This window comes from Hyaena hyaena, unplaced genomic scaffold, assembly GCF_003009895.1.
Source record: "Hyaena hyaena isolate Hyena2069 unplaced genomic scaffold, ASM300989v1 scaffold_359, whole genome shotgun sequence".
Taxonomy (NCBI): domain Eukaryota; kingdom Metazoa; phylum Chordata; class Mammalia; order Carnivora; family Hyaenidae; genus Hyaena; species Hyaena hyaena.
This window is the reverse complement of record NW_024080994.1, coordinates 739,076-754,720: the sequence shown is the minus strand read 5'-3', so window position 1 is coordinate 754,720 and position 15,645 is coordinate 739,076. Positions and strand designations below refer to the sequence as shown.

Here is a 15,645-nt window from a genome sequence, read left to right as displayed (position 1 = left end):
CAGTCCCTTCACCTAGGTGGGGACAGGCCCCAGCTGGAGAAGGCCCGACTTCCAAGGACATCGCCATCAAAGGAGAGCACTAAAGTTGTTTTGTCAATCGCCTGCTCTTGGCTCCATCAGAACTTAAAGTCACTGGACATTTTTCTTCGCCTGCTGCCTTGGAGCAGCGCGCCTGCCAACTTAGTCAGCTGAATCCAATTACCGCGAGCAGCATTTCATTTGGCCCCATGGAGCACTCACTTATAACTTCCCCGAAAATTTCAATAATCCGCACCAAGGCTCCCTATCCTAAAGACTTTTCCCGGGGATGCTGGTGGGGGATGGGGTATAGTGCCCTGCCCGCCGCTGACCGGTTCTTCGTTGACAGCTCCCAGATGGGTCTTCCTCCCGCTACCCCAGTTCCTGGCTATGGAAAGGGTACTTGAGCTGGTGGCCCAGAGCCAGCAGGGTTAAGCCTGCGCTTCTGGGCAAGCAGGAGGCTGAAGTTGGGCCTGTGCTGGAGGGTGGGTGGGCTGAACAGGGAGCTCCGCAGAAGGCAGTGGGGACTCGGGTCGCTTAACTCTGGCCACCTTGGGGTCCTCTTTCCTTTTCCCTTCCCAAGCCTCCTGAGCCCAGAGCGCAGGGTACACAGGGCATCCTAGAATGCCTAGGAGCAAACTTACCCTGATCATCCACGGCTGGAAAAACAAAATCTAGCTTATAGGCATCGCGGCCTTGGTGACCTCTCAATTTAGCCCTCTTCTGTGGGGAAGATCCTACTTTTAAAGAACCTCCTTAAAAAAAAATAAAACATAGTCAAGCGGCGAAAGTTGATGTTTGTTCACGTGAATGTATCATATAAAGTGGCTTCGGGGCTCGCAGGTCCGGTCTGAGTACTGGAGTACATCGCGCCCCCACTGTGCAGCCCTCGAGGTCGGCCTAGCGGCCTGGGCCCCCTGGGCCCAGACCGGCTGGGAAGCTGAACCCCGGGCTCGATATTAGGAGCCCTACCGGGCTGGGATCTCTCTGAGGCGCTTCCGTTGGGTGTTCATTAAGGGGTGAGTTATTGCTGTGTGAGCCAAAGGTCACTTCAAAGGCTTATGGCTGTGAGCTCTGGTCTTTAGAAGGGACCGGAATGCTTTGTGTGGGGCTTTCTCCTGCCCGGTTTAGTGTTTGCAAACTACTGAGTCGACAAATTGCACAGGGCAGATGCAAGAGGGGGGATTGTGTCTCTCCTTTCACCTGACCTGCGCGGGCACCCGCTAAGTGCCCGTAGTAGTGGTGGGCAGCTTGGTCTGTTGGGTGGCAGGGATGTTTGTTTCTTAGATTGTTTACAACCTAATCCCTACCCAGGCGTGGGCAGCCCAGGCCAGGAGCGTAGTGACTACCTACTGGAATAAAATAAATTCAGAGGAACCATTCAAGATACAAAGTACAAACCAGGAAATAGTGCCCAGCTCTCTTTCCACTGGGGCTGAGTAGGGCAGCCATTGACTAGGACCCAGCCAGGCCCATCTACGTATTCGTCCTTTTTCAGGTGACCTAATGCTGTAGCCTCCCTCCCACCCCGATTTTGTACAGCCCTTCTCTTTTGCTCCTAAAAGGTTAGGGCGCAGCCTGGGGGATTAGGGCACCTGGAGCACTTAGAGCTGGGCTGAAACAGGAGGAGAGGACAGATTCCCCTAGTGCCTTTGACCCACTGGGCTCACCCTTTGCCTGAGGGTCTGGCACTTCCCCTCAAGTCCCAGCTCCTCCTTCCCCCATCCAGCCAAAGATTTTGGTATTAAAGGCCACTCATCCCTAGAAGCCAATCGAGTCTCCCTTTCTGCCTGGGAGAGGGTGCCTGCAATGGCTTCGGGCAACATACAATAGTCACATTGATTATGACACCCTCAAAGGGAGGAGAGCGTCTCAACATGTGTGCAAGAAAAAAGCGGCTGCCACTGAGAGTTTTCCATTTTGTTCCAGATCCGCATCAACAGTATATCAAAAGGACCCCGAAGAACCTAAAAAGAGTTACAGGCGCGCACGCACACACACATGCACACACACACACCCACACAAACCGTGGTGAGTAGTGTGATTTAAAAAAATAATTTCCACTACATTTCCATCTGTCCTGCAACTCAAGGTAGCCATCTCAGGATTCATACATCAAGACATAAAACAAAGGGCGCTTTGAAGTGGATCACCTCCGTGTGAACTGCTGCCCGTTACATGATAACCGATCATCGGCCTTCAAATTTATGGCGCTTTAATGGGGTGAGCCCAGTGCCTTAAATGGAGGGTGTATTACGTATTGAGTTATCTGGGCTAAATAAGAATGATTTAGAAGGCGCGTCCAGGGCTTCCCATAGGGCAGAAGAGGCTCAGGCTGAGAGATCGAGAGAACTCGGGCAGAGAGCTATCCCAGCTCTGCAGCAAATATATCCCCACCAAGCAAACCCGAAAAGGAGTGGCTTCGGAATCCCCAAATAGTAAGGCCAACCGGGAGCGAAGAATCGTTGTTATGTTCCAGTGAATTAACGGGAATGGCCCGCAAGAGTCATGTCCGCCAGAAAATTTGTGGGCTTCCGAAGCCCTGGTTTGGTGGGGGTTGGGGAAAAAGAAAAAGGAAAAAAAAAAAAAAAAGGAGAGGAGCCAAGGCCAACTGGCACCTTAGAAAAATTTGAGAGCAACAGAAGCAACCGGCACATCATCGCCTCCCTCTTCTCTTTCAACTTGCCTTGACTCTACCCGCCCATAATTTACTACAATTGCCGCGCTAGTCACAGCCCAGCGACTGCCGCCCCCTCCTTCCCCGAGCCCCTCGGTCTTCCACGGCCCGGCGGGAGCGCGAGCGCCGGGCGGGCCTCCGAGCATCCAGCGAGCCTCCGGCGTCCCCAGTCAGCGGCGGGCAGCGGGTCCTCGGCCCCCGGTGGAGCCGCGCGCGTCCGGTCCTACGTCTGGCCGCGCGGCAGAGCTGTTGGGAGAGCCGGGCACGGGCCACTATATATAATCCCCCAGCTCGCGGGGCGCGGGGCCGGGAAAAGTGCGGAGTAGGGAATTCTTTTGCTGCTCTTCCTCCTACGCGGAGCCTGTTTTCCACTTCTGAAAAGTGCCGGGCCTTGGGAAGTGTTTTTCTTTTCATTCCTTAGTGAAGCGTTTACTGCCGCCGTGCTTGCAGTCATAAATTTTGTTACAAACCACAATGACAGGTGCATTGATATGCACCGTGAGAGCTCCAGCTGCTTAATAACCCCGTCCCCGGCCGCTGTGAGCGCCTTTTATTTATTCGGTATCATATTAGGTATTGATCCTGGGCAGAATTAAGTGCAGCGAGCAAGCATCAGTGTTCGGCTGTTTGAGAGGCGCAGCGAGTGTGGCGGTCCATCGCGGCCCAGGCGGCGGGCGGTGGTCGCTCTGAGGCCGCCTCGCTTTCGTCGGGCTAGGAATCCTTTGGTCTCGCACTCCCAGCTTGTGGTTGGGCCTCCAAGCTGAGTGGGGCAACTTCCCGGGACCGCAAGAAAGGTCGGGCCAGACCCTGTGTCGTGCCCCTACCCTAGAAGGGGCCAAACCTGGTGCTGGCGGGGTTCTGGGGAGCCTGCCCTGGCCGGTGCCCTGGGGGTTGAGGGGAGGAGGAATGAGAGAAAAGGGCAGCTGAGGACTTCGAAGACTGCCCCTCCCCCTACATGGGCTAGTCTTCACCCCAAGGCATTTGGGTCCCGGAGCAAAAATGAGCAGAGGTACCAAAGGGCGAGAAAAGAAAGCCTTTAAAAAAAAAAGGGGGGGGTGATGGAAAAGATGAGCCACTGAACAGTTGACCATTGTCCAAGTGATTTATGACCCATTCCTGCTTTTTAGGTTCAAGCAGAGTTCACAAGGAGTAGGGATTTCTAGAAAGAAATAAGCTTTTTTTTTTTTTTTTAAACCAGTTTTGTAACAATATTCTTGGGTTCTGTTTTAGGAGATGTGGCTTCTTTGGGGGTATTATGCTGTGGAGGTGTGGGGAGGCTGCACAGCCCTTCCTGATGGGGAGTGGGCTACTACCCTTGCTTCTGGGGCACCAGACATTGGAGTGGTGGATCATCACTGAATGGGCCTTGAAATTCCTTATGACAATGAAAACTGAGGCAGAACAGACTCTGTGGTTATTCATGAAGCTGCTAAATATTTGCATTTTTAAGGCCCAGTACACAGAGCTTTTTCTAAGAATATACCATAGGAAAAATATATGTGTGAAGCCCTCTGTTTCCAAAACCTAAAACAGCTTCCTAAAGAAGTTATTTTAATGTGACTGGTCCACCTATCGAGGTAACGTTGGTCAACCTGGAGGCAAGAGGGAAAGTATTTTGCTTCCACAGTTGTAAATGAAATGACAGAAGTAGCAGTGAGTTCTGGTGGGTTGAGTGTCAAATGTGACCATTCTGATATCTAGAGGGCCCAAGGTTTAAGACTGGAAGCAGGATCCCAGAAAAGTCCAGAAACAACTAAACCAGGCCTTTGGTTTGGGGGCAAACATATGTAAATGTTAGTCCCAGGATGAGGCTGTAGCTTTCCATTTGGGTATTCAGTGCCTTTAATAGTCAGAGAATGATATAGAAATTGAATGAAAGAAAAATTCACATCAGCTTTGCTGGGTAGATATCTTAACTGCTTACATTTCAGAACCATAAGAGAAACAATTTCTAAAACATAACATCCTAGTATTCTATTATCCCATTGAAAAGGGCTTGTGTCTTATCAAGATAAATACCATATTGATTTATTAATTAAAACAAAATGGGCAACAATACTGCCAAACAAAGGCTAATATAAAGGATTTTAAAAATTGGCTTAGGCTCTTTGGTGAAAGTGGAGGGGAAATGAGTGAACGGCGGAGTGGTTTTGGTTCTAGTGGTCAAATCCTTTAGGCCACATAAGTTGTCCAGACAATGTGGTCCATCATGATGACCATGATGGAAGCGCAGGGAGTTTTGAGGAAGGAAAGGTGCCTGAAAGAGGAGATCAAGAATTAAGACCAGGGAGCTGACCTATGAGTTTTCTTTATCAGGCAGACAAAAGTGGTTGAATGCTATTAGTTATACTTTAACTCCTTAGGAGCCTTTCGGGAGATGGGGGTGGAGAAGGAAAACCTCCGTCAAGAGTCAGAGGACACAAAAGGGGAAGAATTTTTCTTAGTTTTTTTTTTTTTTCTTCTTCTTCTAATTCTGGGTCCATTCATCATGGACCTCGTGAGGTTCTCTCATTGGTTGTGGACTGGGTGGAGGTGGGGTGCAGTGTATGATCCAGAGCAGAGGTCAATTATAATATTTACTTATACAATTAGATGCAAGATAAAAATGATAAAAAAGTTGAAATAGAAAACATTCTACATTCACCCATGCTCCATGTATTTCAAATTCTAAATCTCTTTGCCAGTTTCTAGTGATATCCATTTAAAAGCAGTGGAGGACAAAGTAGAGTACAGAGAAATGTAGATGAAAGAAAAGAAACATTTTTCTAACCTCAAAATAAGTCTGGAATTCTTGGTGATCTTCTTGGTTTTTATCTAGATTTCACAGTGCTGACCTGCAGAGTTAACTGGGTGGATTCTCACCCTGGCATCAGAAAGTGGACTCTCTGGGTCTCCATGAAAGAGGCTGTGATTTTGAAACCAGGTGAGGGAGATACTTTTCTTCTTCTCTTCTCCTCCCCCTCCTTCTTTTGAGAGTTCTGGCTGTTCTGAACTTTCTTTTTTCATCGAAACCATGGGATGACCCAAAGACTGATTGATAGATCCAATCATTCACTCATTCAACAAGCATTTATTGCACTTACTACATGTAGGACACTGGGCTGGGTGTTAGGAACATATAGATGAATAAAATGCAAGGAGCTCCAAGTCCAGTGGGAGAATCAGCCATTAAAATGTATGAGTCCATAAATGCTTTTCCATACCTTTCAAAAGCTGTTTGACAACCTTGAAGAAAGAGAACACTATCTGGGTGGTGGTGGTGGGGGGAGTCCTTTCTCTTGGATGGAGTTGAGCTAAAGAGAAGGAGTGGTCTTTTCATGTTTATGAGAAGTTCTTTCTGACTTTTTCAGTGGGTCAGATAAGTTGAACTTCATAAAATCTCAGCTCCTCCCACTATGAACTGGGTGGGTAGCGAGAGCCTGGGCTAGCTAGTCCTTATGGATCCACTGTCTTGTCAGTCACACTCTCTCTGGGGCCTTTCACTTTTCTTCTCCGCAGGTCACCTGTAGCCTGTGGCTACCCCAACCCTCTCAGGATCCGGCAGACAGTGGAGGTGGTGGTGAAGGAGACAAGTGGTGGTCAATGTTATTTGAGCAGGGTCAACAGACCCTGGAACTTCCTGAGTGCACGATGCAGAAGGCTGCTTACTATGAAAACCCAGGACTCTTCGGAGGCTATGGCTACAGCAAAGCCACCGACACTTATGGCTATGGCACCCCCCATCAGCCTTACCCACCCCCTGCTGCTGCCAACTCCCTGGACACTGATTACACAGGCTCCGCTTGTTCCATCCAGAGTTCCGCACCTCTGAGAGCCCCAGCCCACAAAGGAGCTGAACTTAACGGCAGCTGTATGCGTCCTGGCACTGGGAACAGCCAGGGTGGCGGTGGTGGCAGCCAGCCTCCTGGCCTGAACTCAGAGCAGCAGCCACCACAACCCCCTCCTCCACCACCAACCCTGCCCCCATCCTCGCCCACCAATCCTGGAGGCGGAGTGCCTGCCAAGAAGGCCAAGGGTGGGCCCAATGCTTCTGGCTCCTCAGCCACCATCAGCAAGCAGATCTTCCCCTGGATGAAAGAGTCCCGACAGAACTCCAAGCAGAAGAACAGCTGTGCCACTGCAGGTAGCTCCCTGAGGGGGCTCGCCCTGGGCTAAGTCCCCCAGACTGAGTCCTAGAAGCTAGCTCACCCGGGAAATCAAGAGACTGGGGGCTAGAAGTGCAACTTTGGAGGCCTTGTGTCTAAACTCCTACCCATGCAGAAATGTCCTTTCTTTTTAGTGTCCCTGATTGGACCCATGCCCTTACAGTGACAGGGTGTTCCACTCTGGGCTGCTGGTGCCATTGCTGGACAAGCCCCGTAGTTATTAATAGATAGCGCTTTCATGTATTGACCTAATATCTGTTTTCCTGGGCAGCTGGTCATAACTTAGCTCCTTCTAACATCCTCTTCAAAACTGGTGATTCCCCACGCCTGGGTTTTTACGTGTCCCATATCATATGAATCCCACTCCCTTAAGTTAAGAAGAGCTAAAGTCTGTAGCGTGCTATGTTAAGACCCATGGTAAATGCTTTACAAGCACTATATAATTTTACAGAGAACCATTTGAGGTAGGTATATGATAACATCCCCATTTTACTGATAAACTGTTAGACACTTGCCCAAGATCACAAAACCACAGAATGGCACACTGGAATCCAACCAGAGCCTGCAAGACATAGCCATGGACTCTACTTAGTCCACCCCAGCCCAGTGCTCCCCATCCCAGCCAATCTATAATGGGGAGGGGCATATCCTAAGGGAAGAGGATATGCTCTGGAACAGGAGCAGCCTTGGATTTCTCTCCCTCAAAAGGAAGACCCTAGAGTTGAGACGATCTCCTGTGGGTCTATTCAGGGTGGGCAGAACAAGAGGGGCAGGGCCCGGAGCTCTGAGGCCTACTGCCTGTCTCTGTTTAGCCTGCTTGGATCCTGAAATTTTCCGGCCTTGTGTCCTTTGACGCAGTTTATCTTCAGGTAGATGAATATACTTCAGGTCCAGGGCTAGTTTGAGGCATGGGATGTAACTACCTTGTTACCAAATCTCTGGTTTGCCTGCAACTCTCTGGGGCTGCTGCTCTTGGGGTAAAGTGCCTTCCAGCCTGTAAGCTCCTTCTCCTGCCCCTCCCTCCCAGCTGCAAGTGCAGGCCCCTCCCTCCCAGGAGAAATCCATTTGTGTAACCAAGGAGGGAGTGGACAAGCCAGAGAGGTGGCGGGGGTAGTGGAAACCAGTGTCGAGACTGCTGCTCCTAGCGCTGCAATACTCAAAATGCACCCAGGCTGGCCTGGGAGCCCCTAAAACCCTGGGGCAGTATTTTTATGGCTTATCACGTCCCTGGGTTTGGGTGCAGAGCCCTTGGGTGCAGCTGAGCCTGGGTGAGGTGCCATGATCTCTATCCTCATTCCATGCTTCCTGGGGTGCTTTGCCCAGGAGCCAGCCCCTAAGCAAGGCAAGCTGGGGCTGCCTTCCTCTCCCAACCCCAGCAGAGGCTGGGAAGAATATTCAAAGAAGTCTGTTCCTTCTTTAATGGGGGGTTGGGAGAGGGGGTAGGCCCTACCAGCTGCTACTGGTTTCTCGTTAAACTCCTCCACGGCCTTAGCCTTAGGGACAGGATGATGGACTAGGCTGGAGGGGAGGGGGCGGCAGAGTGAATCGGACCTCAGAAGGCAAATGTGGGGGTGTGGTTGGAGTTCAGGTGCAACTCATAGGTATGGCTGGGGCCTGTGAGGTCCCTCTTGGAATCTTACGTCTCAGGCGCCCCTCCCTCATTCCAGCCGGCTAAGGTGGGGGGAGGGGTGGAGGAAGAGGAGGGAGCCAGGGAAGCACCCCGCTCCGGCCCTGGGTGTCCTCCCCCCCCCCCCCCCCCCCCCCCCCCCCGCTCATTGTCCCCTCTGTCTCCCTTCCTGCCTAGGAGAGAGCTGCGAGGATAAGAGCCCGCCGGGCCCAGCGTCCAAGCGGGTGCGCACGGCTTACACGAGTGCACAGCTGGTGGAGTTGGAGAAGGAATTCCACTTCAACCGCTACCTGTGCCGGCCACGCCGCGTGGAGATGGCTAACCTGCTGAACCTCACCGAGCGCCAGATCAAGATCTGGTTCCAGAACCGGCGCATGAAGTACAAGAAGGACCAGAAGGCCAAGGGCATCCTGCACTCGCCGGCCGGTCAGTCTCCGGAGCGCAGCCCGCCCCTGGGCAGCGCCGCCGGCCACGTGGCCTACTCCGGCCAGCTGCCGCCCGTGCCCGGCCTGGCCTACGACGCGCCCTCGCCGCCCGCCTTCGCCAAATCTCAGCCCAACATGTACGGCCTGGCCGCCTACACGGCGCCGCTCAGCAGCTGCCTGCCACAGCAGAAGCGCTACGCGGCGCCCGAGTTCGAGCCCCACCCCATGGCAAGCAACGGCGGCGGCTTCGCCAGCGCCAACCTGCAGGGCAGCCCGGTGTACGTGGGTGGCAATTTCGTCGACTCCATGGCGCCCGCGTCCGGGCCCGTCTTCAACCTGGGCCACCTCTCGCACCCGTCTTCGGCCAGCGTGGACTACAGCTGCGCCGCGCAGATTCCTGGCAACCACCACCATGGACCGTGCGACCCTCATCCCACCTACACAGATCTCTCGGCGCACCACTCGTCTCAGGGACGCCTGCCCGAGGCCCCCAAACTGACGCATCTGTAGCGGCCGCCACCGGCCCGAACTCGCGGCGCAATTACCTCTCTTGCTCTGGTGGCGGGGGTGGCGGGCGGGGCCCGCGGGGCAGCTCGGTGACCCCCTCCCTCGCTCTGGCACGGTTGCCGCCTCCTGGGTCTCGGGCCAACAGCGGCCGAGGCGCAGGCGACTGGGCCTTCGCTCCAGGAGCTCCCTCCTTTGGGTGACTCGCCGTAAATCAGCCGCAAGGATTCTCCTCTGTAACCCTGACAGTGAGTGCCATATACTGCGGACCGAGGGACTCTAATCTGGTAATGGTGTCCCGAAGGTAAGTCTGAGATCCATCGGCGGTGCCCTCTGCAGAGAGACCAGAGCCCGAACAGCCCCGGGCCTGGCCCGCGTCTAGCTTAGTTGCGGAGACCTTAATTTATATGCTCCTTCCCGTCCCGTAAGGATTGCATCGGACTCAACGACCGTATTTATTATTTGAAGCGAGTCATTTCGTTTCCCTGATTATTTATCCTCGTCTTAATGTATTTATGTGTATATTTGTAGAATTCTCCAGCCGAGCTTAGGAACGCGCTCCCAGGCCGCGGGGGCCACGTCTCACCTCTTTAGTCCCCTTGGTCTGAACTAGTTGAGAGAGTAGTTTTGAACAGTTGTAACCGTGGCTGGTGTTTGTAGTTGTAAAGGACTAAGACCGCAAATTGTCCTTCATGGGTATAGAGTCAGGCGGCCCCGTGGCGTGGCACGACACCCGTTACTCATTTCTCAACAGCCGCAGCCCTCACCACTCGACACAGTTTATTGATTTCAAATTGTCTGGTACTATTTGAACAAATATTTAGAATAAAAAAAATTTCTCAGTCGGAAGTGTATCTGTGTTAATCAAACACACTTGGAAGTAGATCGCTCTGCCTTTTATCTTTTGCACAATCCCAGTAGAAGGCCCCCAAATAGGCTGACTCTGATAGATCTATTTTTCATTTATTCGGGATCTGGTATACGACTTGGTTCTGGAGATCCTTGATTACACTGCAGCTATTGACATTGGTGGGGGGGGGGGTGGAAATCTGAGGATGCAAACCCAGCAATGTTCTGGGTGGGAAAATTTGAGTAGGGCTTTGCGCTGTGCCTGCTATGCTATCTCCACCACCTTCTTTTTAGACACAAGTCGACTTTTTAAGGCTGCATTTACATTGGGGAGGCCAGCTCTCACGTGTCTGCGTTAATAAAAAATAAACTTTGAAAGAAAACTGACAATCAAAGAAAAGGCACAAGAGAAGTTGTAAGAAGAACCGAGCTCTGAAAAAGCTAAGGTGCACAGAAAGAAACGATCATTTGGAGACACGCACCTAAGCTTTTTCTCTGGGAAATACTGTCAGGACTTTTTCCTTTATAATGGTTGGTGGTTCCTTTCTCAAGTAAACAAACGTTCCCCACGATGTAAAGTAATAAAAGTTTCATTAATGGAACACAGCAAGTATAAACACCTTGTTTATTCCAGTTTCTTTGTACAAAACGGGCAAAAATGTCTTCAAATTTTATATCCATTTTGTAAATATTAGCCTGGCTTCAGCTAGGGGCAGACAATGTCCACTCGCTTCTCTAGAAGGAGACACTTGGAAAGCGCCTTCAGATAAGGTTCAAGTCTTTTGTATTTCAGCAAAGTCGGCCCACGCATCTCTGTTTGGTTTGACAAATAATACAGCTCCTACTACATCCCCGTGACATGAGGTGAAATTCCCATTGTGTGGAAATAATTTAACTTCTAGTCTTCTGGTGGAACAACAATCGTTTCTATTTGGATGTTTGTGTTTCGCTAAATAATGCTAGCTCAAATAATATTTAGTTCCCTTGTTCCTTTGTGCTGTTTTTAAAATGGCATGTTAGATTGGGGGTGGTAGGGATTATCCTTTTGCAAAATCTCACTTTATCTGAGCAGGTTTAGAGTATATATGTTGTACAAGTGTATCAACAGAATAAATGACTTCAACTGAAGGGAGATTTTACCCATTTTCAAGGTTTAAAATGGTTTTCTATGAAATTTGCATCCATAGGCAGAATTTCTAATTGTCTTGTAAGAAATTATTTTTTAAGCTATTAGGGAAGTCAAAGAAGAGCTTGCTGCCTTGCAGGGATTACAACCACCTTTCTTAACTGGCTAAATATTAAATAGATGAATTATCAGGCTGTTTAGATTCAGCCCGGTTTTCCCTCCTCTCCTCTTCCTACCATAAATAATAATAAAAATACATAATGCATTATGGCTCCAGGCGTTTTCCAGCGCGGTGTGTTACCGCAGGAGTATGTGCTGAGTCTGCGGGTGTCTGCAAGGCCCCAAGTGTCATCTGTGGCTTAGGGTTTCATGGATTAGACTTTAAACGGTGTCTAGGCCGGCTGACATCAGCTTCCTCTCACACTTAGGCTCCAAAGAGGTGCGGGGTTGGGGGCTCCCTCTCCGGGAAACTGCCCGGAGGCACCCCTCTCTAATGGGGCGGGGAGTTCGCTTGGGACAAATTGGCTTTTTCTCACCTTTGGTGAAAGGTTTCCCGGAGGCTTCTCAGAATAGCTTGGATTCCTTCCTGCCATTGGCGTGTCATGTGATGGGCACACTCCGTCGCTCCTGGCGCGGTGGCGAGCCTGGGGAGGCGCTTCCAGCGCGGCCGCCGGCCAGGGCGAGAGGAGGGCCTGCAGCACAGCCATTTAAAAATTCATAAATTATAAACAAGCCGCCTCGGCCCTCGCCATAAATTCTGCTCCTTTTGAGCCTGCAATTAGTGTTAGGAAGCACCGGAGTCTAAACATAACCAAACGCCTTCCGAAGGGCCCAAGCGCCCAAGGTTGCAAACCTTTATTTCCCAGCACCACCCCCTCGGCACCCCGAGGTCTGCACAGACAGTCGCCTCCTCCCCCGCCAGCGGTACACTCGGTTGGGTTCCCGCTCGGCGAGGGAAGGTCACAATAGCTGCTCTATCGGCCGAGGCGCCCGCCTCCTCCCTCCCGGGTCTCGGATAAGCAAAGAAGAGAGTGGGGGAGGGGAGCCCTGGCTGGGCAATGGCGCCCTAGGCCCGTGCCTCTCCTTCCCGGGAACGTGGGGATTGTGTGGCCTGGAGCGGGAAGGGGAAGGTTGGCAGGAGAAGGAAGCCTCCACGCGGGCCCGTGACGGCCGCACGGGGTACAACGGGGGGAGCGCACAAGGCCTCGACTGTCCGGCGCTAGGTTAAGGGCGCCCGAGCAACCCCGGCTTCCAGGAGCCACTGCGCCTTTGTGTGCGCTGCTTCCCCAAGGGCTCTGCGTCGGGGAAAGGCCTCACAATAGCGCCGTTGGGCCCACGCCTGGAGGTGGGGAAGGGCCCCGGCTTCGCTTTGGGTATTGGTCTCTGGGAGGTTTACCTCGTTTGCTGCTCCAGGGGAGGAGGTGGCTCTCTGGCTCAGGCCTGGACCAATTCTGCTTTTTCCGGTAGAGACCGCTGGGAGGTTGGGGGTGGAGGGTGGGGGAGGGAACAGCGACGTTGTGGGGGATCCTCTTGGGCCCTGAAGAAAGGGCTCAGGGCTTAAAGCCCAGGCCCATGGATGGGGGTGGCAGCTGTTTGGGAGCCCCTGGTTGTTCTGTCCAGGCATCAAATGTGAATTAAAGCTGGGTAGAGGGATGAGGCTGCAGGAATGTCCTGCTGTAGGATGGGAAGTGGGAGCGGGGAAAGCTTTAGCCAGAAGGAGAACCTGCCCTGGCTACCAGGAGAAACTCAGTCCCAGCCAGGCGCAGGGTAAGGAGACCCAACTGAGCTAGCGGGGGGTCTGGGGAAGTTGCAGCGGAAAGGTCTGAAGAGCAGTCCTGGCCCCTGGAAAGGGGGTAAGAAAGGGCGATTAAGTAAATGTTCTGCCTCCTGGCTTTCAGACCTCAGCCTCATCCAGGGACCTGACAGAGAAAAATCCGCCTCTGATGGAATCATTAAGTTAACCATCCATTTGTACCATTTCTTTGTACAGGCTTTCAAATGAGAATGATAGAATATAGAGTGAGTATCTTCCCCCTGGTGCAGCCCCAAACCTAGTCCCTATCAGAGACTCAACAGCCAAATTGGTTTCCCAGGCCCTGGAGGCTGCTAACCTTGCTGAACAGGATTTCTCGGATTTCTATCTGTACGGAGTATTGAAAGATAGTGATTACCTATACTCGCTACTCATTTCTTCTCCCTCCCCCATTCTGTACCAGCCAAACACCCTTGAGTGAAGTGCATCTTCCCAGCCATAAGTCTTGGGAGCCTAGGCTCTCCATCTGTTGAGGTTTTTCATTAGGGAGGGCGAAGAGGATGTGTGTGGGTGTATGTTTGAATAACAAAGAAGAAACCCAACATTCTAATGAAAAGTGTTTCTCTGCTCGACCTAGAGGAGCCAGAAGCCTGTTTACAATGTCGCTATGCAAGGGACAGTCACAGGCCTGTTTGGCTTTATCCTGAGAATTCGCTGAAACTTTCCAAGTACAGAACTGGTTATTCCCAGTTACAGATCCAGGAAGGTCCTCTTCATCTGGGAGTCCTTGGCGTTACTTTAGTCCTTCTTTCAGAAACTGTAAGGGAAACAAAACAAAACAAAACCAAAGGATGAACAGAAGTTTCTGTGTATTAAATAAAAATAAAGAGGGGCAGGAGGCCCCAGTTCCCAGAGGCTTACAGCCTCACCACTTTAGGGCACTGTCACTTCCCAGAGAGGACAGAGCTACTGCCTGGGTGTGCAAACTTCTCCCTAGACATTTGGGGCACAGACAGCTGAGACTGAGTCACTAGCCTACCCTTCACCATCTCTGAGCACTGGCTCACTTAGCTCTCTCTTGCAGAGGTCATGGATGGAGAGGAAAAATGACTTGGGTAGGCGAATCCTCTGTACTTATGGCATTGGGGGTACTGGTGGTGGTGAAGACCATCAGAGGGTGAAATCTTAGTTTTCACTGTTCCCTTGTCTTCGGGTACAACTACAAATGCCCTTGTCTTTGGGGCCCAAAGTTGGTATCAAGTGGATTTACTTTGGTACCAAGGTAAATCTACTTGGTACCAAGTCCATGCCTCAACACTTCCCTCAGGTCTCATAACCAGCTTGACAAGTCGGAATGGTACATGGGGAATTCAAGGGCCCACTTTGAGGCCAGGTCCAGCCTGAAGCACAGTGAACAAAAGTTTCCACACATGAAGAGGAGGAAATGCAAATGGATGTCCAATCATTTCCTGTAGCAGAAGCAGGTGAAAGGTCCCTAGGAGATCTGCAAGGCAGGCAATACTAGATAAATCCTCTTGTTCTAGATCTTGTGGCAAAATATCTTGACTGGTTCCTTTGGCTAGTCTGGATCATTTGTATGGAAGACTACTACTACCTGGAAAATAATGAAAACCGGGTTTTAACATTAGTAAGAGCCCAAGGAGAAGACCCTAAATTTGGATTCATGGAGAACCCTGGTGGTACAGTTGAAGTGTTTTCGCTGGGAAAGCAGGCCGAAAACCAGGCCAGGAGGACCTGTTGGGCGGAGGCCTTTCTGAAGGAGGGAGAAGAGCCTAGCTGCCTCATAAGGAGACCAGGGAGAAGGCCTTTTGATGGCTCTATTGTTCGAAACGCTTGCCCTACAAATACCACATTCCTCCCCAGCTCCTGCGCAAGGGCAGAAACTGGGCCGGCTGGGCCGAGCTCGAGGTAGTTGCGGCGCGGGCACCAACCTCTCTCAGCCCGGTCCGCTGCCCCTTGGGGCAGCCACGACGCGCCATCCCCGTCGCAGGCCCGAAACACACAAAGGAAGCCCCCACCCGTCCTCCGATGCGGGGACACTCTGGGGAGGAGGCTGGCGTGGACCCCGAGTCTGAGCACCTCCCTCGCCCGCGGGGGACAATAGCCGCCGCCTCCCGCGGGCGGCCAGGCGGTCGCGCGGCACAAAGGCCGGCTCCGGGCCGCGCCACCATGTGACGCGCGCGCCCGCTCGGCGCTCCCCGGCCCGCAGCGCGGCGCAGCCAGCAGAGAGCCGGCGCGGCCGGGCCGCCTGCGTCCACCTGGCACACTTGCCGAAAGACAAACGGTGAGTTAATCACCCAACCGGCTGGCGGCCGCGTCCCCACTCGCCCGCGAGGAGGCCTGGGGAAGGGGGCTTGGGTGAAGGATTTCTCAGTGTGTGTCGAGGGTGGCGGGGGCGGTGGTGGCGGGAGAGGTTAGTCCTATTAAGAATTCATCAATCACCCGGTGTGCACTTTTCGCTCGACAGCGGTTCCTCCTACTTCAGAGCAAGTCTGGGCCA

General features: G+C 52.2%; 1 protein-coding gene and 1 long non-coding RNA gene across 2 annotated transcripts; both read left to right on the top strand.

Annotated features, from left to right (window-relative positions):
- The first annotated feature begins 6,261 nt into the window (after positions 1–6,261).
- HOXD3 (homeobox D3) lies at positions 6,262–10,241 on the top strand. Its single transcript, XM_039250133.1, has 2 exons — positions 6,262–6,818; positions 8,645–10,241. Exons 1-2 carry the CDS (start codon positions 6,278–6,280, stop codon positions 9,400–9,402), a joined length of 1,299 nt encoding a protein of 432 aa, XP_039106064.1. The 5' UTR covers positions 6,262–6,277; the 3' UTR covers positions 9,403–10,241.
- Positions 10,242–12,670: 2,429 nt separating this feature from the next.
- LOC120243901 lies at positions 12,671–15,193 on the top strand. The gene is made up of 3 exons (XR_005531428.1): positions 12,671–12,834; positions 13,362–13,390; positions 14,452–15,193. It is a non-coding gene; the product is annotated as an uncharacterized LOC120243901 (long non-coding RNA).
- The last annotated feature ends 452 nt before the right edge of the window (positions 15,194–15,645 follow it).

Bases quoted from the DNA above. Each gene is read 5' to 3' on its own strand.
- HOXD3 (XM_039250133.1), top strand. From the start codon at position 6,278: ATGTTATTTGAGCAGGGTCAACAGACCCTGGAACTTCCTGAGTGCACG. The intron at 6,819-8,644 runs GTAGCTCCCTGA...CTTCCTGCCTAG, and splicing joins GAACAGCTGTGCCACTGCAG to GAGAGAGCTGCGAGGATAAG.